We start from the raw sequence: 27,176 nt of genomic DNA, 5'->3' as shown, positions 1-27,176 counted from the left end.
TCTTGCTGGTCCTTTGAGGATTCAGTAAGCTTCCCTACCTGGGAAAGGTGTCTGGAATGCAGGACAATAGGCTCCCCTCTGCATTCAACTTAGACGTGTTCAACACCTAATAAAAAACGAGTTCATAATTTGATGCAAACAGATCCCACTCTGTCAAGGTCATCCGAATTTGTGACCAGTTTAAGTTGGTCCATAGCTCTAAATTGTTCAAACTGTGCCACCTTACTATGGCATGAAGACTGAGATAATCTATAACAAATAGCGGTGAATTGGGTAGAAAGATTTCTGCTCCATGATTAATGCCAGAGGTTGGACTCAGGCTATAAAATCTCATTTGGAGTATTATAAATGGAGTGCTCAGTATTATTTGTGGTTCGTGTGTGTGGATTTTCGTGACCTCCTGTCTTAGCTATTCACTTTTGCCCTTTTTAACTTTCTACCCTATAATCAAGCAAGATTGGCATGTCCAGACACCAATTCATAACTTTTGAGCTGTTCTTGGCATTGTGAATAGCAGAGCTAGTCATTAGCTGAAGATTTGAAGATGCTTATTTCTCAAGTCCAATATCCCACAATGATGGATATGTAGATTACTTGACTATTTAATTTGCTGATCATTTTAACAATGCCAACATTTAAGTTTTCATTATTAGATTTCAGAAATAGTCCAACGAGACAAACACAGGTGATTCAGACCCTTTAAAAGCTGTCATTTTGGCCTGTTTGCAAATTTGGGACAACGAGGCTGCTGCATCCGTTGTGTTCAGTTCACATTTGGAAGGTTCCCTTGGCAGCCATAAATAAGAGTTAGATGCTGGGGTACAAGTCTGTGTCAGATCCCATGGTTATAGAATCTGAGGAAACATGGTTCTGGTAAAATACTTAGTGCAAGGAATACACCTAAAGAACATAACAAATACCCAACTAATCTATTCTCAGGCAACTGAGAAGCTTTAAATGAAGACTACTATGTATACAGGATGCAGTTTCCATCTGGGGGAGAGGGAGGAGCATAAACACACTTAGCACTCAATTTTTCCAACCATAGATCTCAAAGCACTTTACAAGGAAGGGCAAGCATCTTCCCCATTTTACAGATGGCAAAAGGTAAGGGCCCAAGTAACATGCATTTTTATGTATGTTTTCCCACAGAGCTATTTTCACACACTTTACTACTCCATATATCAACAAGCTGTGTACCAGAGATGCAGTAAGTGGTACTGTGTGAAAAGACCAGGGTATGAGGAGGACAGAAAAGGGGGGTCAGCTTCCTCAGCCATCTCTGTTCTGCCAAGTTAATCTAGTGTTTCTGAAGTGTCCTTTTTGGCTACCGGGTCACTTGTTCTTAAATTAATGTGCCTAAGTCTTATTTTCTTCATTCCAGAATAAACTAGCCCTACTTTCATTTACCACTGGAGGAGATGAAGAAATGTTTTCAAAAGGAGGGGTCAGTGGTGACATTCGCTATCTCCTGTGGCCCATCCAGGTACAATATATGAATATTTGCTCAATAACTGTGCACCTTCATAGTACTGCCAACTCCAAGCATTCAAAGTCAGGAGACAGGCCCCACAGAAATCATGATTCCTTTTAAAAAAAATCCATCCGATTTTGAAAGAGCAATGTTAGGTCTTTATTTTCCTCTTGATTTGAGACGTAGGTTTCATGTTTTCCAGTTTCTCTGCCGCTATTAGGGCAAAAAAAAATTAAAGAAGAGATTTGCATATAATAGCATGACTAGGGAAGAGCCAGCTTGTTGGGAAATCTTTGTGTGGCTGGCATGGTGTGCTGTGACATCTACCTGCTGACATAAACTAGTTGAATCACTTGTCCTAGATCTTCCAGAAACACTTCCATCTTCTAACAAACTCTTCTGCAGTTTCTAGCTAGGCAGACTCATTAACATTACTAAGCCCATTTGGCTGCATCATTTAAAAGGCAACTAATGGAAAGGTGCTAATCGTAAATATATTCTGAAGTTCGGAAAAGAGGAAGGTTAGTGAATTTAGCTCACTCAGAGGGCATTAAAACTCATTCAGAACTGTGTGAATCAGAATTGCATGACTCAGCTAGATTCAGAAGTGCCTAAAACAAATGTAGAAGTACAGGGATGAAACATGAATTTCATTCAGGAACAATCCAAGAAGAGTCAATAGTATCCTAAATGTTCAGCCATCAAACGTGGAAGTGTATGACAGTTGAAAGGGTAAGTTAGTTATATAGCTTCAATAGCATTTCAAAACTGTTCCAGGAACTGGGGAACAACGTACACTAATCAAACTCAGAAGCATCATAGGCTAGCCTTCAACACTTGTCCACAAGTGTGGTTGCAAAGGTACATTCCCGCATCCTTTTGTCCCTCCACATGGATAGTTTAAAGCAATGCTATTTTATCAAAGAAAACATGCCCCACATAGGGTAGGAGAAATATTTTAAAATCTGAATTCTTTAACTGTAGCAAAAATGGAGTTGAACCATTTTCTGACATGTGTCTCTTGTCCTTTGACTCTAGCATGGTATAATGCACTTCTGTGGTTTCAAAGTCCTTGCTCCTCAGATCTGCTTTGCTCCCAAGTACGTGACAGAAGAGAAAAGAAAGGAGATGCTGACCTCCTGGGCACAGCGACTGAAGACTATCTGGGAGGAAAAGCCTATAAACTGCACTCCTGAGTTGTATTTTAAGTAATGTTCAGGCACAACACTAGAGAGATATGGGGGCGGGGAAGTTGCAGGAATTGTCTCAGTTGTATCTTTTCTCTTTCCTTCATGCTGTACCTTACCATGTATGGGGGGGGGGGAGTCACAATGCATAATGTCAGTCTCATAAACTTGCTGGATTGTATTACACCTAAAGACAGCCAATTGGTAATAGCTCAGTTAGCAATATGGCCTCGATCTTCCTGTCTTCTTAGGAGTACAGTGTAATGATGAGTGGTGCAGCTCCTTGCTGTGTGGGACATGGCTCCCTAACTAGTAAATATTAGTGCCTAGTATACAATCAGGTTGTTTGTGTTTTTTTTTTTTTTAGAATAGTGCCTGTTCATACAAGCATAGGATTGAATCACAGATAATGGCTATTGCCCTAAGACACAGGTGACCTGCAAAACACCTGAAAGATATTGCCAGATTTACTTCAACACTTTTGTGCACCAGCTGCCATTTTTGTTAAATTGACCTGGAAATATCCTGTGATAAATAAGATTTGTCACAGCCAGTTATCAGTCAACTCTGATCTCTTAAGCAAGTTTTGTCTACATTTGAATTATTGTACAGTTTGAGTATATAGGATATGCAGTAATTTAGGTTACATGAGAACTATAGCCAGCCTTAACCTTCAATACCAAAACAGATCTATGTGTCGGTTCCTAAATTCCTAAGATTATTTACAACTGAACTATAGTAAAGCAGCTTTAAGACAGTTTCAGATGCCAATAAAGGAAGCAAATTCAAAGTGAAGTATGAATATACAACACTGGTGCCTTCACCATTGCATTGTTCTGTGTGTACACAAGGAAGGGTACGTGAAGCCCCCTGCCATTTTTGCCTCCTCATACATTTTAATGGATACTTTTTTCTGAGTTCAAGGACTGATCCCCACTTACGCTGCCACTAGCTACCCCATTAGGAAGAGAGAGGAATCAAGGGCAATTGCTGTGGCCCCTCACACTAATCAGCAGAGCTATTCAGCCCTGGAGTTGAATGCCTGATGTACCTTCCCCTAAATACTATAGCAGCAAATGTGCTTCCCCGGGGGACTCTGGCACTGTGGCTGGCTTGGTGAGGCACATTGCCCACTTCATCTGCCGTGGCCACTGTCCCAGTGTGGGTCAATGCCTAATAGGATACACCAGTAGGTGTGGGTTGGCTCTTAATGTTTGGGAATTTTGCCATGGACTTCAGTGGGATAATTTGGCTCTGGAAAGTAACTGATGATTTTTTTGTGGTAGATATATGGTATATTTCATGCTTAATTGTGTATTTCCTGGCTCTGATCAGTCGCTGTCACAACCTTAACATACTGTTAAACATACTATTATGCTTCTTTGTGAATGTTTACCTGTTGTATGCAAGATGTAGATACCAGATTACAATGTTTCCAGTCACCTAAATTCATGTTCAGACTGAAGAAGGTGGACATAGTAAGATACAAATGCAGTTGCTGTCCATGCATATTTACTTTTTCAGAATAAAAATCCTCAGTTTGTTTGGAGACTGAGCAAAGGTGTTATTCAGAAGACAAATGCGTATTCTGCTCACAAAAAATTAAGAGGATGTATACAGAGAAGTCTTGCTCCTATAATCACTAAAGTCAACAGGAATTGATAGACTGCAGTCAGGGTAAAGTTAGGCACATCTCTTAAATTCTATTACAGCACAACGCAGATGCTTGGAAATTCTAGCTAGGAGTATTTGTGAGGAAGTCACATGGGATTAATTCCACAAAACTGCTAATCAGTCTCCTATGATGCTTATTGTCAGGATACACATACACTTTAAAAAAAAAAAAAAAGTGTCATGAAGCTAGGCATAAGGGGGTCTTGAAGGTTCTAGAAGGAACTGTGCCGGGAAGAGAGAGCAATATAGAGCCGTATCAGCAACTGGGGAGAGATTATCAGGAGAGCTCAGCTCCACACTAGGTACCAAAATTAAGTGGCCAGATATTTTTTTTAAAACTCAACATGTTAGGTACTGAGCTCTTCTGAAAGGCTCTCCCCAGTGATGGTGGTTGAGCTCTTCTGAAAATTCTGGCTTTAAGGGATACTATTTTTATTTATTTGACTAAAGTTTCTGGTTCAGTTGCATTAAATAAAATTCCTGAGTCTTTGCCACAGTTGTATGACACTTATGATTTCACATGCAGGGAATACATTTGCCACTTCTTTTTTTAATAACTTATTACCTGCATCCAAAGCTGTTATGTCCTCTCCAAGAGGGAAACCCCATTGACTCCAAACAGACTAGTGTGGAACATTAAAGAGCGTACAACTTTGTTGCTCTGCTTTTTCCCCATGAAGGTGAGTCATGCAAGTGGATTCTTCCACATCAGCTGAGTTTGCAGCTGAATGCATATGGTAGGAGGGGGAATAAAACCCCTAAACAGAAGGAAGTGAGGATCTCTATGCTACTTGGACTCTGGGAGGGCAAGGTTTTCTAGGTATAAACAAGAGGTCCCCAGCTGTTTAGCCTGGGTTAGCCCAAAGAGCCATATAGAGCTTGCTTGCTTAGTTATAGAAGCTTCTATTACCTTTTGTAACAAATTGTCATTCATTTGTGTATCCATGTTTACCTGCTTATACCTTATAAATAACTGTTTCCTTTTTCCTATTAATAAATCTGTATATAGTTTATTGTAGGATTGGCTACAAGCATTGTCTCTGGTGTGACATCGAAGGTGCGATTGACCTGGGGTAAGTGATTGGTCCTTTGGGACTAGGAGTAACCTGAATATTGCTGTAATACTTGGTATAAGGGACCACCTATCACAAAGGCAAGCTTACCTGGGTGGTGAGTCAGATCTGAGTATTCAAGGAGACTGACTGATAGTTAGCTGGTGAAATCTAAATTTAGAGCTCACAGCCAAGTAGGGGTTTTTGTCTTGGTTCTTAACAGTCACTCTCTTGAGTCACTGGAGTCAGCTTGACAGTCCTCTTTACTGATATGTTAGTAATTTCTCTCTTGGTTGTCTAACATATCTTGTATCCCTTAATCCAATTACCTCTCTAAATATTTCTGATAAAAGATTGACAATGAATTGACTGTGAAATGTGATCTTCAAGACATGGAGTAAAATAGAAATGGACGTTGTCTGATCATTAATCCAAGGACCACCGACATGTGGGAGGGGGAAGCATATAATATCCTCTACAGTATATTCCTTTCTTGATTTTTTACATTACTGATTTCTCAGGACAGCCCATAAGGACATTGAAGTGATAGGGCAATTTCTGCTTAAAAAAAAAAAAAAAAAGTAACCATTTTATCTTTATTGGTTCAGCTCAGTAAGTTTAAATTTCTGTATTAGATGAAAAAATCATCCGTGATTCTGGTCCTTCTCATTTCTATTTCAAAGATTAAACACATTAGCCTTCCTACACCCAGCTTCACGCTAATGTTTATATTTGGTAGCCAGTGTGTGTGTTGTGCATAATATATATTATATGAACTTTAATATTGTACACCTTATCAGGTATAAATCCATGGTAGGCCCACATCTTGAATACTGTGTGCAGATGTGGTTGCCCCATCTCAAAAAAAAAAAAATTGGAATTGGAAAAGGTTCAGAAAAGGGCAACAAAAACAATAAGGGGGTGTGGAACCACTTCCATATGAGGAGAGATTAATAAGACTGGGATTTTTCAGCTTGGAAAAGAGACTACTAAGGGGGGATATGATAGAGGTCTATAAAATCATGACTAGTATAGAGAAAATAAACAAGGAAGTACTATTTACTCCTCCTCATAACACAAGAACTAGGGGTCACCAAATGAAATTAATGAGCAGCAGGTTTAAAACAAACAAAAGGAAGTATTTCTTCACACAACGCACAGTCAACCTGTGGAACTTTGCCAGAGGATGTTGTGAAGGCCAAGACTGTAACAGGGTTCAAAAAAGAACCAGATAAATTCATGGAGGATAGGTCCATCAATGAATATTGGCAAGGATGGTGTCACTAGCCTCTGTGTGCCAGAAACTGGGAATGGGTGACAGGGGATGGATCACTTGTTGATTACCTGTTCTGTTCCTTCCCTCTGGGGCACTTGGCATTGGCCACTGTTGGAAGACAAGATACTGGGTTAGATGGACCTTTGGTCTGACCCAGTATGGCCATTCTTATGTATGATTGCTGGGTAGTTATGCTAAGTTGCACACCTGTACTCTGTATTATGCTTTTCCCAAAATGCTGTTCACACTTGTTCACTCACACTAAGGTGTAGCCCATAACACTTTGCACAGCTGAATTCTGGTCTTGGCTCAAACAAATACATAACCTGACAGAAACAAGATGTATGACTAATACGTCCTGGTACAATTAAGAGGTGCCTGGAAGGAGGTATCCAAGACAAAGATAAGAAAAGTACAGGACAGTGTAGAAAAATCAGTATAAAACTGCTAGAGACAAGTGGGGTTATGTATGGAGTGCCTTTAGCTTGTAAACAGCCACAATATAAATACACATAGTCTTGAGTGCATACTTTGAAAGCAGACCTGTGTAAGGTGAATGCTCTGAGATTACTTCTCTGAAAGGGTGGTATGTATGTCTCCTTTTTATGTTGCGCTGCTTTCCCTTTGACTAATAAGCTGACTATGCGCAGCTATTTGCGCTCAAATATTTTTGAACCGCAAGTGTAGTCAAGTAATTGGCTATAGCTAGTCAAATTGCAAAAGGGCGTAGAACTAGATCAATTAGGTACTTTTTGGACATAGATAATCTAGCTATAATAATAAGGGTGCAGACACTTTTTTTATATAAACAGATTAGAGTACATGCACTGATATATTTTATTACCCTGCATTATTTTGAAAGCTGTTCGATTGGAGAGAACTCCAGACTAAACCTTTTCCTGGTTATATACAGGATAGATCGATAGAAAAGAAATTATTAGTTATTCACCGCCCCATGATGTCAGCCTTTCCCTTCACATTGCTATGTAAAGTAGCAAATATGGATGAATTCCTGGCCTATTGAGGTCTAGAATTTTTGCCACTGAAATCAGTGGAGTGAGGATTTCATCCAACCTTTTTAAAAGCAATCTTAACCAAGCGACTGTACTCTGAATCAGAATTTGGTAACTATATCCATGATGTCTCACAATTTGCTAACATGGCTATCAATAATTAGCTTGTATTAATAATGGCCTATTCCATCTGTGGATGCCTAGACCCACCAATCAGTTGAACTGCAAAAGTCAGCTCTAGAAATTATTTTGGGGATATTTCATGGTCTGTGTTATACAGGAGATCAGGCTAGATGTCACAATGGTCCCTTCTGGCCTTGGAATCTATGAAAACAAGACTTGTATTAACGCTACAGATTAGAGAGAATCAAATTTCAGTTTGACAGTGCAATTCTCTCGAAATATTTTTAAAATACAATGCTAGTTATCTCTTTAAGAAAAAGGAGTTCAAAACTGTCAGTTTTTGGGGGGGGAGGGTGAGAGCAGGTGTCTACTTGTAAGTTAAGTCAGCCACAACAAACAGTGGCAGAGAGAGCCATTCAGTTCCCCTGTGCCACATCCTGGCCAGGCAAGCAAAGTATAAAAATTTTGCCAACAGATATTTCAAGGACATTGGGGGAACCAGAACCCTTGTATTCATCCTAGAGAAAGCCCAGGGCAGCTGTGCAGCCTTGTCATTCCCAGGTCTGGGAATTTCCTCTTTAAAATGATGACGATGTTTCTTAAGTCATGAGAATGGGTATCTAGTCTGTACTATAGTTTAGTACAACACCACCTGAAGATGGAAATTCAGATGCTTCAGTGCATATTCTTTGGTACTTAATATTTTTGTTGTTCAGAGAAACAATTAATACCTCACGATAGAACTTCTGTGTCAAAGTATTCTTTAGAGATTCTGATGCATACATAGCTATTTTACAAGTACTACGTGAACTGTAAATTTCCTTGAACAGGAGCTATTTAGTTCCTGGAATTGAGTAGCTCTGCTTTCATCATGAAAACTTTGTCAACTTTTATTTCTTGCCAACTATTTCCCTTCCAAGGAACTGATAAACTCCACCAGATTCGCCAACAGAACTTTGAAGCTTCTTAAAGTACAGCTATACTAGGTTGTCCACAGACCTTCTCATCTCCTTGACCCCCACGCTACTTACCTGGTCCCAATTGCCATAGCGTTGGAATGCCTCACAAACTTGAGTGACTTTATCCTCGTAGGCATCCCTGTGTTGCAGTGTTCCCTCTTATTTTTTCCACGCATGTGCGGAATGAATTTTGTTATGTCACACATCACCTCCATATTGGTGCACATAACAAAATTAATGTGGTGGAGGTGGGGCCGATGGGTTCGGAGAGGGTTCCAGCTGGGGGTGCAGGCTCTGGGGTGGGGCCAGGGATGAGGGGTTTGGGGTGCAGGCTGCTACAGGACTCCCTGCAGCTCTCTCTCTCCCCACAGCAGCCCCGGGGCTGAGGGTGGTGGAAGAGGCGCCTCTCCCCCAGCTGCGGCAGGTCCATGCTGGGGGAGAGGTGCCTCTCCCCCGGCTGCGGAACTGAGCCCCTGTGTGGGGCTTAATAGGCAGCTGCACAGCCACGTAGTTTAGAGGGAACTTAATCTGTGAGCTAGGAAAGTATTCTGTGCACATGGAGGTTGAGCCACAGAGATTAACTGACTTGCCCAAGGTCAGCACCATAGGTTGCAACAGGTACCTCACCACAGCAGGTGCCTCACTACAGGATGAAGCTCTCTATAGCATAATGTGCAAAACTAAGGCTTTGTCTTCACGGGAGATTTAATCTGGGTTCAACCATGATTTTTCCCCTTAACATGTTCTGTGTTCACACAGCAATGCGCCTTTATTCCTGCTGCACAGTGAGGGGGCCACTGCACTCTGAGCTACAGTGTGGACTCCCAGTTAATTTATCTTGTGTATTGCTAACATAAGGTTAACTGCGATGCAAACAAGGGCCATAGCAAATCAACAAACCTTTGCAAATCCTTTTAAAAAAAAATCTCATGGCAGGTGGAGACAAGGTGGGTGAGGTAATATCTTTTATTAGATCAACTTCTGGTGAGGAAAGAGACAAGCTTTTGAGCTACCTACAGCTCTTCTTCAGGTCTGGGACAGGCAGTCTTATCATAGAATTATCATAGAATATCAAGGTTGGAAGGGACCTCAGGAGGTCATCTAGTCCAACCCCCTGCTTAAAGCAGGACCAATCTCCAATTTTTGCCCCAGATCCCTAAATGGCCCTCTCAAGGATTGAACTCACAACCATGGGTTTAGCAGGCTAAGGCTCAAACCCCTTATGATTTTTGATCTTTTGGGGCTGTCAGTACACCATTTTACGCACTGACCTCCATGTGGCTTCACAGTCTGTAAATCCGGGCAGAACTTAACCTTTGAAGCTAGAGAGTCCTATAAGAATGGCACCGTTTTTCATTAGCTTGTCCAGGGGTTCCCCTCTCTTCCTCAGCCTGCTGGCATGTACGCAGCTGGGGATCCGGTTTTGTTGATGTGGTTTCACAGGACTCCTCCCACTGCAAGGCGGGCGTCAGCGAGGAGGAATCAATCCAGGCTTGGTAAAAGAGCTGAAGCCCAGACAGCAGTGGCTCGATCTCCCTGGAGTTACTGCTCCGTACACAGGCAGGTAAGAGAGCACTTTCACTCTGTGAGTCTTTAACTGGAGACTAGGTTTTTCTTGGTTTGTTTGTACAGGTTCGTTGAGTTACACGTAGGTCTGCCTGGAACCCGCTTCCCTTTTATTTTCCGGGACGTTTGGGTATAGATACTGCATGTGTTAGGGTGTAATAATATTAATATCAAGGACTTTTGGGGTGATGAAATGGGAGAGGAGGGGAAATATGGGATTCTTCGATTGTCTTTCTTCAGCAGACTTCCTTTGCTATTGCCGAAGAGGGAGAGTTAGTTTCAATTTCTCAACCCCATGTTGTGGAGGCCGATTTTTTGCAATCTCTTACCAAATGCTAATGGTGGATCAAGCCTTCTATATCCCCTCCCCCTGCTCCAGCTCCCAGCGCAGGTCAGCCTCCTAGACTATGGTGAATAGCTTGTATAATATTTAGACAAACTTTCGCTCTTACAAACGCATCCGCCCCTGTCACAGGAGGTTTTCAGACGCGATTGTTGTGTCCTGATCCCTCGATTGACTTGCTTCTTCTGGTGTGCTTGAAAAACCGGCCCACCAACCCCCAGCCGAAGGAGGAAAGCGGATCCCCCGTCAGACGGGCCTTAGCCCCAGACAGCTGCCTGTCCTTCCCTGGGACTCCTTTAAAGCGGCTGGGTTCAGTGGGGAAGCGGGTCTGCAGGAGAGGAGACGGTCTCTTTAACAGCCACCTCGCCCGGGAGCGGCTCCGAACTGTGCGGCTCTGCTGTGCGGAACTGAAGGGGAGCGTGCGCACGGGGGAGCCCCCCAGTTTGTACCTGGGTCCCGGAGCAGACCTGGGGCCGTCTGTGCGAATGACGGGGTGATGCGAGGAAAGAAAGAGTTCTCGGCGCCTTGCCGGGGGTTGTTTGCCCAGACCGCGACGGGCATAGGTCATAAATCTCATCCACTGGGCTGCCTCCGCCACTGCTTCCTTTTGGTGACGGTCTCAGTCCGCACAAGGCAGTAGTAGAGGAAGAGGATTTTTGATCTCCTCTCGTCCCACCCCGGGCCTGAGGTGGGGAGCCCCCGGCCTGCTGCCAGCGCAGGGATCTGTCTGCTCATCCTCCCTGGCTGGGAGAGCAGTGGGGATTTCCATACCCCATTCCCACGCCCCGGGTGGAAGGGAGAAGTAGTGAGAATTTTCACCCCTGCCCCCGCTCTCCTAGCGCTTGCTATGGGTACACCCTACCTCGGTTTTGGTAAAAAGGGCCCTCATTTATAGGGCTGCCAGCTGTCCGGTTTTCGATCACAACACCTGGTCGAAAAGGAACCCTGGCATCTCTGGTCAGGTCGTTAAAAGTCCGGTCAGCAGCGCAGGCAGGCTCCCTACCTGGCTCCATGCAACTCCCAGGAAGCTGCCAGCATCTCCCTCTGGCTCCTAGGCAGAGGGAAGGCCACAGGCTCTGTGCGCTGCCCCTGCTCCCAGCACAGCTCCGCTGCTCCCATTGGCCAGGAACCACGGCCGGTGGGAGGTGAGGGGGCGGTGCCTGCAGGCACAGGCAGCACAGAGAGCTATGTGCTCATGCCTCTGCTAAGGAGCTGGAGGGAGATGCCTGCAGCTTCCCTGGAGCCGTCTGAAGTAAGCACCACGCAGAGCCCACACCCCAAACTGTTCATCCCTGGCTCCACCCCCAGAGCCCACACCCACAGCTGGAGCCCTTGCCCTCTCCTGCACCCCAAACCCCTCATCTCCAGCCCCACGTCCAGAGCCCATATCTGCAGCGGGAGCCTTCACTGCCACTCCCCCGGCCACACCCCAACCCCCTGCCCAGTGAAAATGAATGATGAGGGTGGAGGAGAGTGAGCAACTGAGAGAAGAGGATGGAGTGAGCAGGGGCGAGGCCTCGGAAAAGGGGCAGGACAGGCGAGTTTGGTTTTCTGCCAATAGAAAGTTGGCAACCACACTTATTCAACACTTCAAGAAATGGGTGCAGGACACTAATGAAGCATAAAACATGGTTAATCCCCTGAAGGGTTGGGGCAGAACTCAGTGACCGGTGAAGATACTCAAATACTCAATACTCAAGATACTCAAAGGCAGATGTAACAGGCATTGATCTGTGGGTGAAATTAAGGCCACATGAAGGTACCGCCACCATTCCACCCACATGACCCAAGCAAGACTGGAGGACCTTCAATTTATGAAATAGGGAAGTCACTAGTGATCCCCAAGAAACGGAGAATTATTATTTTTCTTTTAGTGTTGAATAAGCTAAGTGGTTTTTCACTTCTGGTGATTTCACTAGAAAGTAGAATAATTGACATATGCCAAGAAACCACCAGAAGTCCCTCAACATAATGAGCTGTAATCTACATCTAGTACATCCTTCATGAGGTTTCAGATTAGTTATATGAAAAATGTCATTTAAAAAAATAAATCAGAACTGAATTTTAAGTAATGGCTTGAACACCCAAATAATTGCTTTGGTGACAGGAAATTTTAGCTTTGGATTTTACGTTTTAACAGGCTCAGTATACTGTTGTCCTAACAGAAAATAGATCACTCACCACTGACCATAGCACCAGTGAGAATCCCTATGAGGAGGACATTGTGCACGTCATCTCAGGGGGGAGGAGATAAGAAGTAGAGTTCAGACTGAGAGGAGGACAACTATACTGAGTTGTAAAACAAGGAACTGGGCTTACAGAAAAATAATCTTACAGTTATGCAGCATTACTCCTTGTGCAGCGACACCTAAATGTATAACTTGCATGTCCACCTTATGAAGTATTGTAGCATTGGGGTTTTTAATGTAATTCATTTATTTCTCCTGGAATTTTGCTTCCTTGGGCTGAAATTAATTCACATCTAGATGCTGGCAAAAGAGGCAAAAGTCTAATTTAAATCCACATCCTCAAAAAGGTATTTAGGTGTCTAACTCCTATTGAAATCAGGTGTCCACATACCTTTTAGGATCTGATCGTGTGTGCGTAATCCCAAAGGTGCTAAGTATCTCCCATGAGACACTGAGGACCCTGGACTCCCATTGCAAGAAGTCCTCAGCACTTTGCAGAATTTGGACCCTAGTTGGTGTTGGCCCTCAATCAAGATGTATTTCACGCTTACAATTTCATACGAGTCCTGTTTCAACATTTAGGATTGTTAATATTCAAAAATATATGCCCAGTGTTCTATTTTATCAACGTGACTATTTGCTGACCTGCAATTACTTACATTTATAAGTGATTTGGGACAGGATCAGGGCCTTAGATTGTAAGCTATTTGGGGCAAAAACTGTCTTCACTCAGGAAGTTTTACAGTACTTAATATAACAGTAATTCCAAATTTCAACAGAATTGGTGTAGTTTTAAAGGCCTGATTTTCAAAAATGTACATGCAGTTCTTGCATGTGCATACTGGCTATGTGGAAGAGAAATGACTAGTTAGTAATGTACTTGACCAATTGCATGTGCAAATGTCTGATTTAGAGAGGCAAGTTATAGTAGGTGTGCAGTTGTGTACATGCATTTTGAAAGTTGGGCTATGAAATAGCATAGGGAACTGCATTCCCTGCATCACGTTAAGTATTAATTGTTCTGTTGTAGAAGGAAAAAGACGACCCTGAGGGCATGAATTCATTTCTTGGTAATATAAGACCATGAATAGTGTTTGTGTGTGTAGAACTGTATTTTTAGGTCTACTCATATATTGTCACTGAGTTAGGATCTTAATGTTATGGGTTTATAGATTTTAAAATGCATTTAGTCCCATGTTTACAGTACATGGGATTTATTTTATTTCAATTAAAGGATTCCAGTTTTCTCAGGGTGTTGGGGTTTTTTTAAGCTACACACTTTGCTATTTTCCTCCCATTGCATTCTTTGAAGTAAAACTTTAAAATATTACGTCTGACTTCAAAAAGTTTAGCCTTCCAACACCTGTATGTGGTAGGGCAGCATCTTCACTCCATTTCATACATGGGGAACTGAGGCAAAGACACAATATTGCCAACCTTAAATGTTCAAAAGGCATGAGTCAGGGCTAGCTTTCCGCTCCCTGCCCTCCCAAAAGATATGATTTTAAAAAGATTCCAAAATTAACTTTCTATTTGCCTTCTTGTTTGAGTCTTTATGGGTCACATTTTCAAGCTTTTCTCCGCAACCATCAGGGCTAGGAACTATTTTTATTTTTAAAATGAAAGCTGAGATTTTCATGTAATCCCATTAGCCCATGATCTATCATTCTTATTTCTTGCTTACTTTCTCATTTTTACCACACCTTAAGAAAGGACACTAAAAGTGTCACAAGACTTGCAATAAAATCAAGTGTTAGCAACATTGCCGTTGGCACTTGCCCAAGGTCTAGGGCAGAGCTTGGAATAGAACTCAGATCTTGATTTTCAGTCCCATGAGATTATCTTCACAAGTGTGAAAATCCAGACTGAGGAAGATTTAGGGTAGGGTAAGAGCAGCTAGAGTATGATAGATAGATTTAGGTGTCAGAAATATACAATACAAATACTTTGTCTTCACATAGCAGGACCTTTTATTTAAGGATCTTAAAGTGTTTTTACAAGTTTAGTTAAGCCTCACAGCTCCCTGATGAGATCAATGACATGCATACCATATAGCCTAGCCCATGTACCAAAACTGATAGCCATGTATGGTAGGGGCTTACCTTCTGTCCATCTGAATGCAGCCATTGCTCGAGTTTCCTTGCTTGTAGGATAGCTCTCCAACTAACTGAAACGATATCCTTTCAAAGTAATGACAAGTGAGAAGAGAAGAATCTGATGTAGATATGTTCTAGCTTCTCTTCTTGGGCCATGGGCTCTCCCTCAGGATTCCATGTCAATCCAGCAGCACCCTGCTGGTGGGCCCTCAGGGAATGATGAGCTCAAGCATGGGTCCTTTGACAAAAGAGCAGGCACTAGATGCAGCCACACACTCTCCCTTCTTCTCTTTCCCCAAGTTTACACCCTTTACCCTCCCTTAGTTTCCAGTTCAAGATGGCAGGTTTCAGAGTAGCAGCCGTGTTAGTCTGTATTCACAAAAAGAAAAGGAGTACTAACATCTCTAAGGTGCCACAAGTACTCAAGTTCAAGATGGGTTTTTCTAGCTCTGCAGTCAAAAAGTTCCTCCTCCAGGTTCCCTATTCAAAGGCAGGCCAGTTGCTATGGAACCTTGGTGTGCTAGTCAGTCAAGTAAAAGTTAAGCTCCATTACTGATTCTGCCCTTCCCCTGCTTGAGGAGGAAAAAAAGGCCAGACAACCACAGGCCAGCATTGTCAGCATTCACAGTTTGTTTAGCCACGTTCTAGACACCCCCTCACTTCTCCCACTCCTTAATGCAGTTATGTTTCCTGCTGCCTTAAAGGCCTAATCTGCTGCAGCTGCAGGCAGCCAACCCTTGACAACAATACCCTGTTCCCAGGTCTGTGTACTTGGGCTACTATAATCATCCAAACCTATTAATTAAGCCCCTGGCCAGGGTTTGAGGGAGAAGAAAGCAACCTAGCACAAACCCAGGTAGCCTCTTAAATCCTGTCTTCATTACAAAAAAGAAAAATAGGTGTGTTCCTAACTCGTTAGTTAAACGCAAGGTAAAATCCTAGTGAAGACAAGGCAGTTTGTAGTTTTCACACAAGTTAGCAGGTTGAGTTAAAGTTTAATGTGAAAATTCTAAACTGCCTTGTCTTCACTAGGATTTTACCTCTTCTTAGTTAACTCAAGTTAGCTAGCACAAATAAGAGCGCACCCCTTTTTTCCCCATAGTGAAGACAAGGTCATAAGGTACACTTTTACTCAGCTGTCTTTTCAGGCCTTTTCGTCAGCTCTTACCTGGCTTTTTCCAAAGCCTCTCCCAGGCTGAAGAGACTAAGAACTCTGTGACTTTCTTTATGGTGTATGCAGGAATCCTCACAAGAATTCTTGCTCCTTTTGTACTCTCCCTTTGTTCTCAGGGAAAGGGGCTACTTATATTCCCTGGCACCCTCTGACAGCCTCTAACTCTTATCAACCTAAGACTACATTTTTCAGAATTCCAGCCATTCTGGATTGAAACTGGGGTAGGGCTGTCTCTAAGCATGTCTTAGAGAGCCAGGACACTCTGTTATACTGTGAGAAGAGAAATTTTTTTCTGTGCTTAACAAACCACAATCTCTGTTGAGGGTTCACACTGTTTACAGAGTGTTAGTTCATAATTCATGAGTGTGTTAAGGGAGGATCCTGAGGGACGTGAAGAAGCAATAAGAAACGGTGCAATTCTGCCACCTTTACTCACACTGAGTAATACCTTATTCTACAAGTAGTCCCATTGATTAGGCGCTAGGCATTTTTGAAAATCCCACTGTGTCTATCTGTATCTCTAGGTGCCTAAATACGTTTGAAAATCTGGTCCTTAACTTCTCTGCCCTTCAATAGTCTCGTCTATAAATAGGGGTAATAATACTCAACTGCTGTACATTACAAGCTGAGAACTGATTCATCAATTTTTGTACAATGCATTGAGATCCTCCAGTAGAAAAACCAAGTACTATTATGATCTAAATGTTAGAGTGACAGTAAGTCACCATAAACCACCACTTGTGATTTTTGGACCTGATTTTATGAGATGCTGCTTAGTTGCCAACTTTCTAATCAGTCAAAACTTAACGCCCTTGCCCCGCTCCTTCTTCGAGGCCCCGCCCTCCTCACTCCATCCCCCCTCCCTCTGTCGCTTGCTCTGCCCCACTCTCACTCACTCGCTCAGTTTCACCAGGCTGGGGAGGGTCCCTTTTCGAGCGGATGTTCCAGTTGAAAACCGGACACCGCAACCTGAATCAGCTCTGAGTTAGGCCCACTTACCTATCATTTTGTGATGCTGATAAATAAACAAGATACTATGTGCCTGTGATGGGGTTCCCGGGTGCAACCTTAACTGTGGGACTGCTGAGCCTTCTTGTCCCACCAACTTGGATTATCCCTCTCACATTGTGATGCTGTGACAAGCCACAAACTTATGGCAGGTATTGTTCTTATACAGACATCCACAGACAGGGACACACCCAACTGAGTTACATGTATGCTTCTCCCAGCCACTCATGAATAAAACAGTAGAGAGGCTCCAGCCAATTCCCCCCATCTCGGCACCCCAAAACTGTACTGTCTTGCCCTAGTCAGAAGCCTGACCAGTGTAAGTTCATTATCCAGTCCACCCCTCCCTTGATGTGGAGAGGACACAAACTAGCCTTTGTAAACTGAGCTGAGATTTCCCAACCACTTCAACCAAAATACACTGTTTTAGGTAAAATATAAAACTGATTTAACAACTACTGAAAGAGAGATTTTAAGTGATTATAAGTAGTAAGTGTAGAGATCAAAGTTGCTTACCTAAGAAATAAAAGGAAATTCGCAATCTGATTTCTATAAAGTAAACAGGATTTGATTCAAGCAGTGTCTCACCCTGATAGATGGTATAAACAGGTCACAGATCTTCAATACACAGGCTGGGACTCTCCTCCAGCCTGGGGCTCCCTCCCCATTTCAAAATCTTTGTCCTCCCGATATGTTTCCAGGTGTTGAGATGTATAGGGGTGAGACCGAGTCATGTCACTTCCCTTCTTTATACTTTCGTCCAGCTTGCTGGAAAGATCTATGCTTGTGACATGGGGATCTGCCTCCATTGGTCAAGCATTCTACATTGTCTAAGTGCTACCTCCGAGAAGTCTCCATTGTATACAGTTCCTGGGATAGTGGATTTTCTTTAATGGACCATCAGCCTGTCTGGCTACTCCACTGTTGTACCGGAAAGGCTTGTTGTGAGTGTTCCCAGCCTCACAGCATATTTCAGTATCACACACATAGCAAAAATTCATAACTTCCTGTACAATGATAGCACATACAATCCAACAGGATCTTAATGTCCAACAGATCAAGGCTTTTAAAATGATACCTCACCAGACATATTTTGTACAAAACATATCATAATTATATGACAGTGGTAAATACAGGAGTTCCAGGGTGTTTTGAGGTACACAGTGCCCCAGGGCCCAGATCCTCAAAGGTATTTAGGCACTTAAGTCCCATTTATTTCAGTGGAAGTTAGGCGTTGAAATGCTGTACCTTTGAGGATCTGGGCCTACCTGCATAACTAGATCTTCATTTACTGTGACAGATGAACGTTGGATGATGACACTTTCTTTGTCTTCTCTCTTCATGTTACAGATCCAGGAGTATTGTATTTTTGTAAACCCTAAGCTCTTGGAGGCTACAAACATGTCACTGGAAGATATTCACATGAACACGCAGGACTTGCTGCAGAAGGAAGAACTAGATGCTGGAGGATTTGGAATGGTTTCTTTATGTTATCACAAGAAACATGGGCTTGTGGTATTAAAAACAGTGTATACGGGACCCCAGCGCACAGAGTAAGTTGGAGAGAGAGGGCTTGATTCTCATTTATATTAAGACCCCTTTACATCACTCTGACAGTGTACAGGGGCCTTACATTTACATCCATTTTGAGGCCCTTTTACACTGCCAAAGTAGTGTAAAGAGATCTTGGAGTAAATGGCATTTCAGTGCAGAGAATATTTTCAGGATGGATATAACATGTGCAGCACATTGCTGTATAGTGAACTTGCCAAACTGAAGATGATGAAGAATGTGTTCTACGTTAGGACTAAGAGTGATTTATGGTTATTATGTGGGTGGAATCTTTTACTAGCAAATTGCATTTCATTAGCGAAATATTGCATGGACTGTATAGAGAATTTGTCTTCACTAGCTGTCCTGAACTATTATGTACTATCTCTGTGTGCAGCATTGCTGTGTTGCACCCCAGCGGCAGTTGCTGTGATCCCTACATTGCACTTCTCTGCTTCATTGATTTGTCTGAAGCATATTTACTTTATTTTAAAGGGAGGCAGTGTTGCCTAGTAGATAGAGCACTGAACTCGGACTTGGATTCAAGTCCCTGCTTTGTCACAGATATGCTGTGTGACTGTGGGTAAGTCATTTCCCGCTCAGTGCCTCAGTTTCCCCATTTGTAAAATGGGGATGATGATACTGATCTCATTTGTGAAGCAATTTGAGATCCGCAGATGAAGCGAGAGAGACTAAATACCATTTAAAATCTTTGGAAGAAAGATGTTGTATAAGGATATTGCAGGCACAAGTAAGACTTTCCACTAAGATTTTTATTTTTTTCTCCAAAGCTAACCTTTCTAAAGCATTGCCTCATCTTTATAATGAAGTTCTCCATTACCTGGGAATTTAACCATTTCCACATGGGGTCCTTAAAAGCAAATAAATTCTTGTGTGCCTAAATGAGAGCAAAAACTCAACTGGATGGCACTTTTTTTTAAGCATGTAAATGAAAAACACAGTCAGGCACTTAACTGGAAATGTCCAATTAGGAGTAACAGGAAAACAATTTCTGTTATTTTAACTAATGCTGCCCAGGCCAACAGCCGGGTTTGAACCCCAGCACTAAACCATGACGAGCAGGAGCCTCTGTCCCTTGAACTGAAGGACTAAGGGCTTGAGGTCAAGTCCACTGCATTTAATACAAAGACTCCCATTAACTTTGGGTCAGGCCCTAAGTCCATTCGCTGGGAGCAGTAGTAGAGTCGTAAACCTCTTACGTGGACCAGCCACTAAAAAGGACACAAATACCCACATTCTTCTAGTTCGGTACAAAACCTGAACTGAGACTATGGAACGGTTCCCAATTTAGTTTTAAGAGCGGGAAGTGAATGAAGAGACTCTGATAGTCCACAGACTGCTGCCTGCAACGCTTTTCTCCCCTGCCTTCTGGCTGCCTTTATTGTTTTTTCTCTCCTCGTCTATCTCAAATCCTTACGTTTATTTTTACTTAAAATGTTGATCAGAAGCCTTTAAAAAGCTCCTAATTGAGCCTAGAGCAGCTGAAAGCAGCCCAGCCTCTTCTGTACTGCTGTAGAATGATATTCAAGGCTGGGAGGGGGCAGTTTCCCTTTGAATCACAGCCTGGGAGAGTGCTAGCACACAACATACTACAGAAAAGCTGCTACTTCCTCTTGCAGTATGGCCACAATTCCTTTTCTTCTCACTAACTTTACTTTGCCCCATTTAATCCAATGCTTACAGGGATTCCTTTTTTAACATTCTTGATGAGTTCCTAGCTGTGCACTCTTGAGCGATGGTGCAGATCACCAACAGGCCCAGCTGACCAAGCAGGATGTGGCATTGGACAATCAGTGTTGCAAGCCATTAATCCAGAATAACAAGGGTTACGAACATCCAGTATCCACAGCCAGCGCTTAATTTGTGCCTGGGCTTGCCGGGGCTAAGTCCTGGCACCGCCAGGCATGGCAGTTCATAGCCCTGGCACCTCTAGGCTCCCAGCCAGCAGCCACTGCTCTCTGGCCACCCAACTTTGAAGGCTGCATTGGCACCAGCAGCAGCCCAGAAATAAGGGTGGCAGTACCCATGCCATGACTCCCTTACCTCTGTGCTGCTGCAGCAGTGCTGCCTTCAGAGCTGGGCGGCCAGCCAGCAGCCGCTGCTCTCCTGCCTCCCAACTACTGCTTAATTTGTGCACCTCTTTCATGACAAATTAAACCCTGTCCACAGCCATGGTTGGATGATCCCTCTGTAATAAATCCTGTCTGAAATTAGCTTGTAAGTCAGTCCTGGAATACTAGCGCTTTACTAAAGAGTCCTAGGCCTTGTCTCCACTTACAGCACTGCAGCGGCCCTGGTGGAGCTGCGCCCCTGTGGCACTTACGGAAGATGCTACCTACGCCGGTGGGAGAGCTTCTCCCATCAGCATAGGTACTCCACCTCCCTGAGGCGCAGCAGCTAGGTTGACAGGAGAAGCCCTCCTGTTGGCATAGCGTGGGCTACACTGGGGGTTAGGTCGGTATAACTGTGTCACTCAGGGGTGTGGAGCAACAGTTATACTGACACAAATTGGTGACCAAGCCCTACATACCTCCATTCAAGTTCCTGCACTAACTATCCAAAGCCCTTTCATTTCTCTTTCTCTGTGTCTCCCTCTTTCGCTGTGTGTTTTAGGCATCTCACTTACAGATCTTTCAACCAATAGGACAGTGTTTCACAAACTTTTGAAAACTGAGCCCCCTGTGGGAATAAGAAACTAATTGTGCCTCCGTCAGCTCCACTGTCTATTGCTAAAGACCTACCCTGATTTTATAATGTTATGAAGTTGGATTGTATTTCTAACTGCCTCCGTAATTTTTTATATTAAGCAGTGGCTTACAAAGTATATTCATTGGCATCTGAGTTTGTGCCCACTGAGATGTTCATACTGTCTGCAAACTCCGACAGATATAACTGCATCAGTTACACTTGGGTCATGGTTTGAAATTTCCTTCAAACCTACAACAGCTAGAGGCTAACTTTTTTTTTAAATGAAAGTAGAGATTCTATAGAACAATTATGAGGTCTGTCTGTGTCTCCCCTTCCCCTGGCTAGTTCTTCATCCCCACAAGAGAGTACGTAGAACACTTTGTAAAATGCAATTTTAAAAGATTAACTTGCTTTGAGATTCTAACTACATTATTATATTTTTAGCTATAGAGAAGGCAATGACAAATCTAAAGTAGTCCGTGTTTGGTATCTTACATGTCTGTAATAAATTAGGCCAAATAATAGCCATGTCCTCAAAGATTAATGTAAACCATTTTCCAAAACTCAAAAAAAAAACAAAAAAAAAAAACGCTATTGAAGGCCTAATTTTCAGCAAGTTTGTAAGCAGGCTAGCTACATGCAAGTCAGGGATCTGCATACACAAATCCAGCACTGCATTCACAAAGCATGTATACCTGCACACTTACTGAAAATCAGGCCCTAAATTAAGAGTATGTGGACAGACTAAGTAGGGAACAGATATAAAAGTTACTAGGCCAGAGGCTCAGATGGTATAAACCGAATTCAGTGGATTTAAACCAACTGAAGATCTGGCCCAGCTTACAGAGGTCATGAAGATGGACTTACTTTTCTGACCATCACTTTCACTATGAATCAACAGGATATTTATGCCTTACTATGCTCTTACCAGTCTGATACCTGTACACAATGTAATCCTGTAGTTTCCATTTCACAGATATAATGCTTCCCTTCTTGAAGAAGGCAAGATTATGCGCAAACTAAGTCACGATCGGGTGGTAAAATTACTAGGCATCATTCTGGAAGATGGAAACTACTCTCTGGTGATGGAATATGTGCACAAGGGAAACTTGATGAAAGTACTAAAAACAGTGAGTAGTGAAGTAAATAATCTCTCATATGTACATTCATCAGTTATTACTGTGGGAAGCTGATACTGCTGAATATCTTAAAAATCACTTAAAAGATGCAGGGCTTTTTAGAGATTTTACTCTCTGCTTTTATTTGGCAGAAAAAAAAAAATCAGTGATTTGCTTGGTGTAAGCTTTGGTTTAGGAAGGTTACAGGTGAAATGTTGTTTATAGCTTATTCATAAGGGGAAGTGAAAGCAAACTTTCCAGTCAGAGTTGATAAGAAGTTTAAAAAGGACAGGATGTGGCTTTTGTTGCCAAAGGAAATAACTATGCATAGAATCTTCAATTTCTGATCCCCTTTTCCCTGCTGTAGGGCCAAATGCAGCCTCTGCCTCTACAGGTACAACAGATTCTAAAAGCAGCAGAACTGTTTTGGTTCTCACAGGGTGTGGGGGAAGGGATAGGCAATTGCCTGTGCACTCTAGGAAGTTTTTCTCCATGGCACGTGGAGGGGGTTGGAAAGGTGCCTGGGAATGGCTAATGAAGCTGCCATTCTGTGGATCCAAAGGCCTACTATCCCTCTAGCTTATCCATATAGTGGTGCACAAGGTCCTAGAGAGGGCTAGAGTATTGGCAGCAGAGTATCCGAAATGTTGCTCTGGTACCATGCTGCTGGGTAAAATATTCTTTCCCACAACCACTCTGACCCCTGCTGTATATCCCCTTTAATTTACAGTGTGTGCAAGTAGGGCAGCATTTAACCCCTAGTGAGTTAGATCTTGGATCTAACATAGCAGTAGCCTTTGATAGACTCATTTGAGTCTTTTAATCATTGGGCCAAATTCTGCCCTCAGGTACATGCGTTCATTTCCCACTGAAATCTATGAGAGTTGTGTGGATGCATCACCCGCTGAGGAGTAATCATAGAGGGCCAGTGTCTGATCTCAGTTCCACCAGTGTAAATATGGAGTTACTCTAGATTTACTCTGGTGCAACTGAGTGGAATCTAGTTCCAAGAAGGACTTCAGTGATTTTTAATTCCCACCTTGAGTAAACGTACTGTGGGAGGCTAAAAGGGGGAGCCTTTTAAAGGTAATTTGTTTCATTTTATGATGTACTATGCAATAGTTTTGATAATTTGTATTTCCTTTTCTTTATTTTAGTCCACTATTCCTTTGTCTGTGAAGGGGCGGTTCATCTTGGAGATCATTGAAGGAATGCTTTATTTAAATGAGCAGAGTTTGGTACACAAAGACCTGAAACCAGAAAACATCCTTGTAGATGACGACTTTCACATTAAGGTACTGTTAGAATTTAAACACAGAACACTTGTGATTTGGGCTGTAGGGTGCGGCTCCTGCTATATAGGCTGCAATTTATCAAGGATTAATAAACTAGTAGTTCAGTGGGCTGTCAAAAATCAAATTTTAGTAGCCCATCTTTAAAATGTGGTGGCTCACCGACAAGCTGATCCTGAAATGTTCATTATCTGTCTCTGCCAAAAGTACATGGGATAGAAAGTAGAGAGAAAATACTGGCTTTGCTCACTTGATTATTTTATTCATTAATTTATTTACAAGTTTTTAATTTTAGACAAACACAACTTGAGAAAAAACAGAAATACCAGAACGGCACATGAAACTGCTTTGTGGCAAATATCACACCTTTGTTCCTGTCTCATCTGTGTTTTCTCTTCCTGCCCTTTCCCTCTTCCTGCATTTTCCTTTTTTAACCTTTTTTTGTGTGTGTGCTTTTCTTTCCCTCTCTTCCTTACTTTTAGATATCAGCCAGCAGCTACAGAAGAAAAGCAGCGACACAGACCTTCACAGAAGTGTTTTGTAGGCCTGATCCAAAGTCCAGAGAAGTCAGCTGGAGTTTTTCTACTGACTTCAGGTGCTTTGAATCAAATCCCCTATGCACGGTGCCTGCTGCCGAGTAAAATCTGAGCAGGTTCTGCAGCAGCCCATGTCTTTTGTCCTGTGGACATATGTCCTGTGAAGATGAACTACTGAAACAGTCTCCTGTCATTACTTGCAGTTATTTAATGAGCCCCTTGTAAGGAAACTCTGTTGCTTGATATATGTCACTTGTACATTGTCAGTTCTTAACAGTTCCTGATCTGAGAGGGCATAGAAAAAGGCATCCGGGACAAAAACACAGAAAGCCATTTTGACCGTAAGTGGCAATACAGGTTACAATGTAATAAATAATGCCATAAGCCTCAGGGACAGAGGTGCCAGTATATCAGCTTTCTAAGTAAGCGGTCTTCATTGATTGAAAATGGAGAACTCTAATGGCCCTCCTTAGCAAGTTATTACACAAACTCTCTAAATATCTGGCATACCCAGGAGTCTTTTTAACAAGGAGGAACCAAGGTGACCTACTTGAAATAGAAATCACTACCAAATATATTTGCTTATTAATATCTTCTATTCTCGACCAGATTATGGATTTCACATTTTTAAACATAAATCTAATTATTTCCAATTCCGAGAAACCTAGAGAATGCAAATTTAAGTAAAAAAGTCCTACTGAACTGTTCTGCTAAGTCAAACCTTGACAAACGCTATGGGTGCATGCTATGAATGCAAAGTCAAATATTAATATTCCCATATTGCACTTTGGACAGAATAGAATTCATAACTGTCTCAGGTCTAAGAGCAGCAGGGGTATTATTTGGGAGACCAAGAATCTTCCTAAGAAATTTGTTCTGAATCACTTCCAGTCCTGGGGGCAGTGGGGATCATTCCATCCCCATATTTCTGTGCCATATAAAATCCAAGCGCCATACAAAATCCAAGACTCAAAATACTCTTAAGGGGTGGTGCAATTAAGTGGCCCCTAGGAGTCCAGGAAAAATGTAACACAGCTTGCATTGAATTTGAGGCCCTCTTTTGTTACCAGAACACTTTTATCCCACAAACAATTTTGTGAGAGTCGGATACCCAGGTAGGAGAAAGAGCTAACTTGTTCAATATAGTGCCCATTGATCTTCCATTTATGAAACCTCTGTCTCTGACTAAAGACAGTTACTTTAGTTTTCAAATCTATCAGGAGGCCCTCCCATTGACAGTATAAACCAAATGAGTTTAAATAAACGCTTCAGTCCCAATGGTGTTTGAGATATTCTATACAGACAACATGGTTCTAACACAAAGTGATTCATATTGGGGGGGGTTGTGAATTCTGATGCCCTTTTAATGCTAAAACATTGATATAAAAGTTTAAAAGAAAAGGGGCTAAGAGACAGCGTTGTCGAAACCCCTTTGTAATTGGGATGGAATTGATTAATTCCCCATCTAGGCCTATCCTAATCTTAGCCACCATTTATCTGTGTTGACCTCCTGCACTGGGATGAATTTCACCCTGAACTTCTGTTCTCTAACATGATTATAGCTCAGTTTGGTCTCATACATATAAGCAAAGCCAAGTTGTGTTATAACATGGTTGGGCTATAACAGTGTCTCAACATGTTAAAATTCAGTGTGTCTCAGTTGGCAATATTTGATTCAGGCAACAAATTCACAGAGATCTTTAAAATATGATTTAATTGACCCTCTTTGGTTACGCTTATTGAAGAGTTTGAGTTTATTGAAATGACTTTCATTTAAGTCATTTCAATAAATATTCCCTCATATTTAACAAACCTTGAGTAATATGTGAAAACAGTTTGCTCCATCTCTCTCCTTTATTAGCCACATCCTCCATTTTCAGTAGCTCTGATTTGACCTGTTTTACAGATTGCAGATCTTGGCGTCGCCTGCTTTAAAAACTGGAGTAGATTGACCAAAGAAGAGACCAGCCGGCAGAGGAAAATCAAGAGCACTTCCAAGAGCGCGTCCAGGAGTGCCGCTGGCACTCTTTACTACATGGCCCCTGAGCACTTACTCTCAGTTAACACAAAACCTGTGGAGAAGTCAGACGTTTACAGTTTTGGCATAGTGCTCTGGGCAATTTTTGCCAACAAAGAGCCATACGAAAGTAAGTCACTTGGAGAGGCTTGTATTGCTAAATGAGTTTGCTTTAAGGAAGCTATAAAATTAAGACTTATAATACTTAGCACATAACATTTTCAAAACATCCTATAAGCATTAAATAAATTCTTGTCTCTACTCAAGAATAGCTCCTGTTCAGCAATCGGTGACCAACAATTGGTACAGCTGCACCAGTACTGCCTTTTAAGGGTGGACAAGGACACGTGGAGGTTTATATTGATGGAGCTAATTGAAGTTTATCCCTACTGGAAGCAGCAGTAAGCCCCAATTAGCTCAGTTGGTGCAAACCCTGGCTTGCCTTTGTCCACACTTAAGGATCAGCATTGATGCAGCTACAGCAATTGTTGGCCACTGATTGCTAAATTAGGGCTATTTCCAAGTGTAGACAAGGCCTAATTAATCCTCACAGTGCACCTATGTTGTTGTCATTATCCTCGGGGGAAACTAAGGCAGATGGGTTACGTGCTTGCCCAAGGCCATGGAAGGAGTTACTGTCCAAGGCCAGGATTAGAATTTAGAAATTCCTGACTCCCAGTCCTGTGCTTTGACCACTAGACCACTTCTCTTATCAGTCTTAAGATATATCGAAGATTTGGTAGAATCCCAATTTGTAACATCCATAACACACTTAAAAGCAGTTCCGTTACAATATAGCAGACATAGGCACATCTTACT

The 27,176-nt window shown here is 42.4% G+C and overlaps 2 protein-coding genes across 4 annotated transcripts in view; both read left to right on the top strand.

Annotated features, from left to right (window-relative positions):
- NQO2 (N-ribosyldihydronicotinamide:quinone dehydrogenase 2) overlaps positions 1 to 5,312 on the top strand; it is a 75,300-nt gene extending 69,988 nt beyond the window's left edge. The window contains exons 6-7 of the mRNA XM_073332179.2: positions 1,385 to 1,486; positions 2,513 to 5,312. Of these exons, the coding sequence (XP_073188280.2) occupies positions 1,385 to 1,486; positions 2,513 to 2,686 (276 nt within the window). The 3' untranslated portion in view covers positions 2,687 to 5,312. The remainder of the gene's footprint in view (positions 1 to 1,384; positions 1,487 to 2,512) is intronic.
- Positions 5,313 to 10,148: 4,836 nt separating this feature from the next.
- Positions 10,149 to 27,176, top strand: part of RIPK1 (receptor interacting serine/threonine kinase 1) — a 37,182-nt gene continuing 20,154 nt past the window's right edge. The window contains exons 1-5 of one of the 3 annotated variants that reach the window (XM_073332173.2): positions 10,149 to 10,322; positions 18,485 to 18,687; positions 22,371 to 22,524; positions 23,670 to 23,807; positions 26,247 to 26,487. In XM_073332173.2, coding sequence (XP_073188274.1) covers positions 10,158 to 10,322; positions 18,485 to 18,687; positions 22,371 to 22,524; positions 23,670 to 23,807; positions 26,247 to 26,487 — 901 coding nt within the window. In that variant the 5' untranslated portion in view covers positions 10,149 to 10,157. Of the gene's footprint in view, positions 10,323 to 12,727; positions 13,927 to 18,484; positions 18,688 to 22,370; positions 22,525 to 23,669; positions 23,808 to 26,246; positions 26,488 to 27,176 lie in introns of those variants that run through there. The other 2 variants (XM_073332174.2, XM_073332175.2) reach the window with 2 other exon arrangements.

Source organism: Lepidochelys kempii, chromosome 2, assembly GCF_965140285.1.
Source record: "Lepidochelys kempii isolate rLepKem1 chromosome 2, rLepKem1.hap1, whole genome shotgun sequence".
In the NCBI taxonomy this organism is placed as follows: domain Eukaryota; kingdom Metazoa; phylum Chordata; order Testudines; family Cheloniidae; genus Lepidochelys; species Lepidochelys kempii.
Note: the sequence above shows the minus strand (reverse complement) of the source record. Positions and strands in the feature narration are given on the sequence as shown.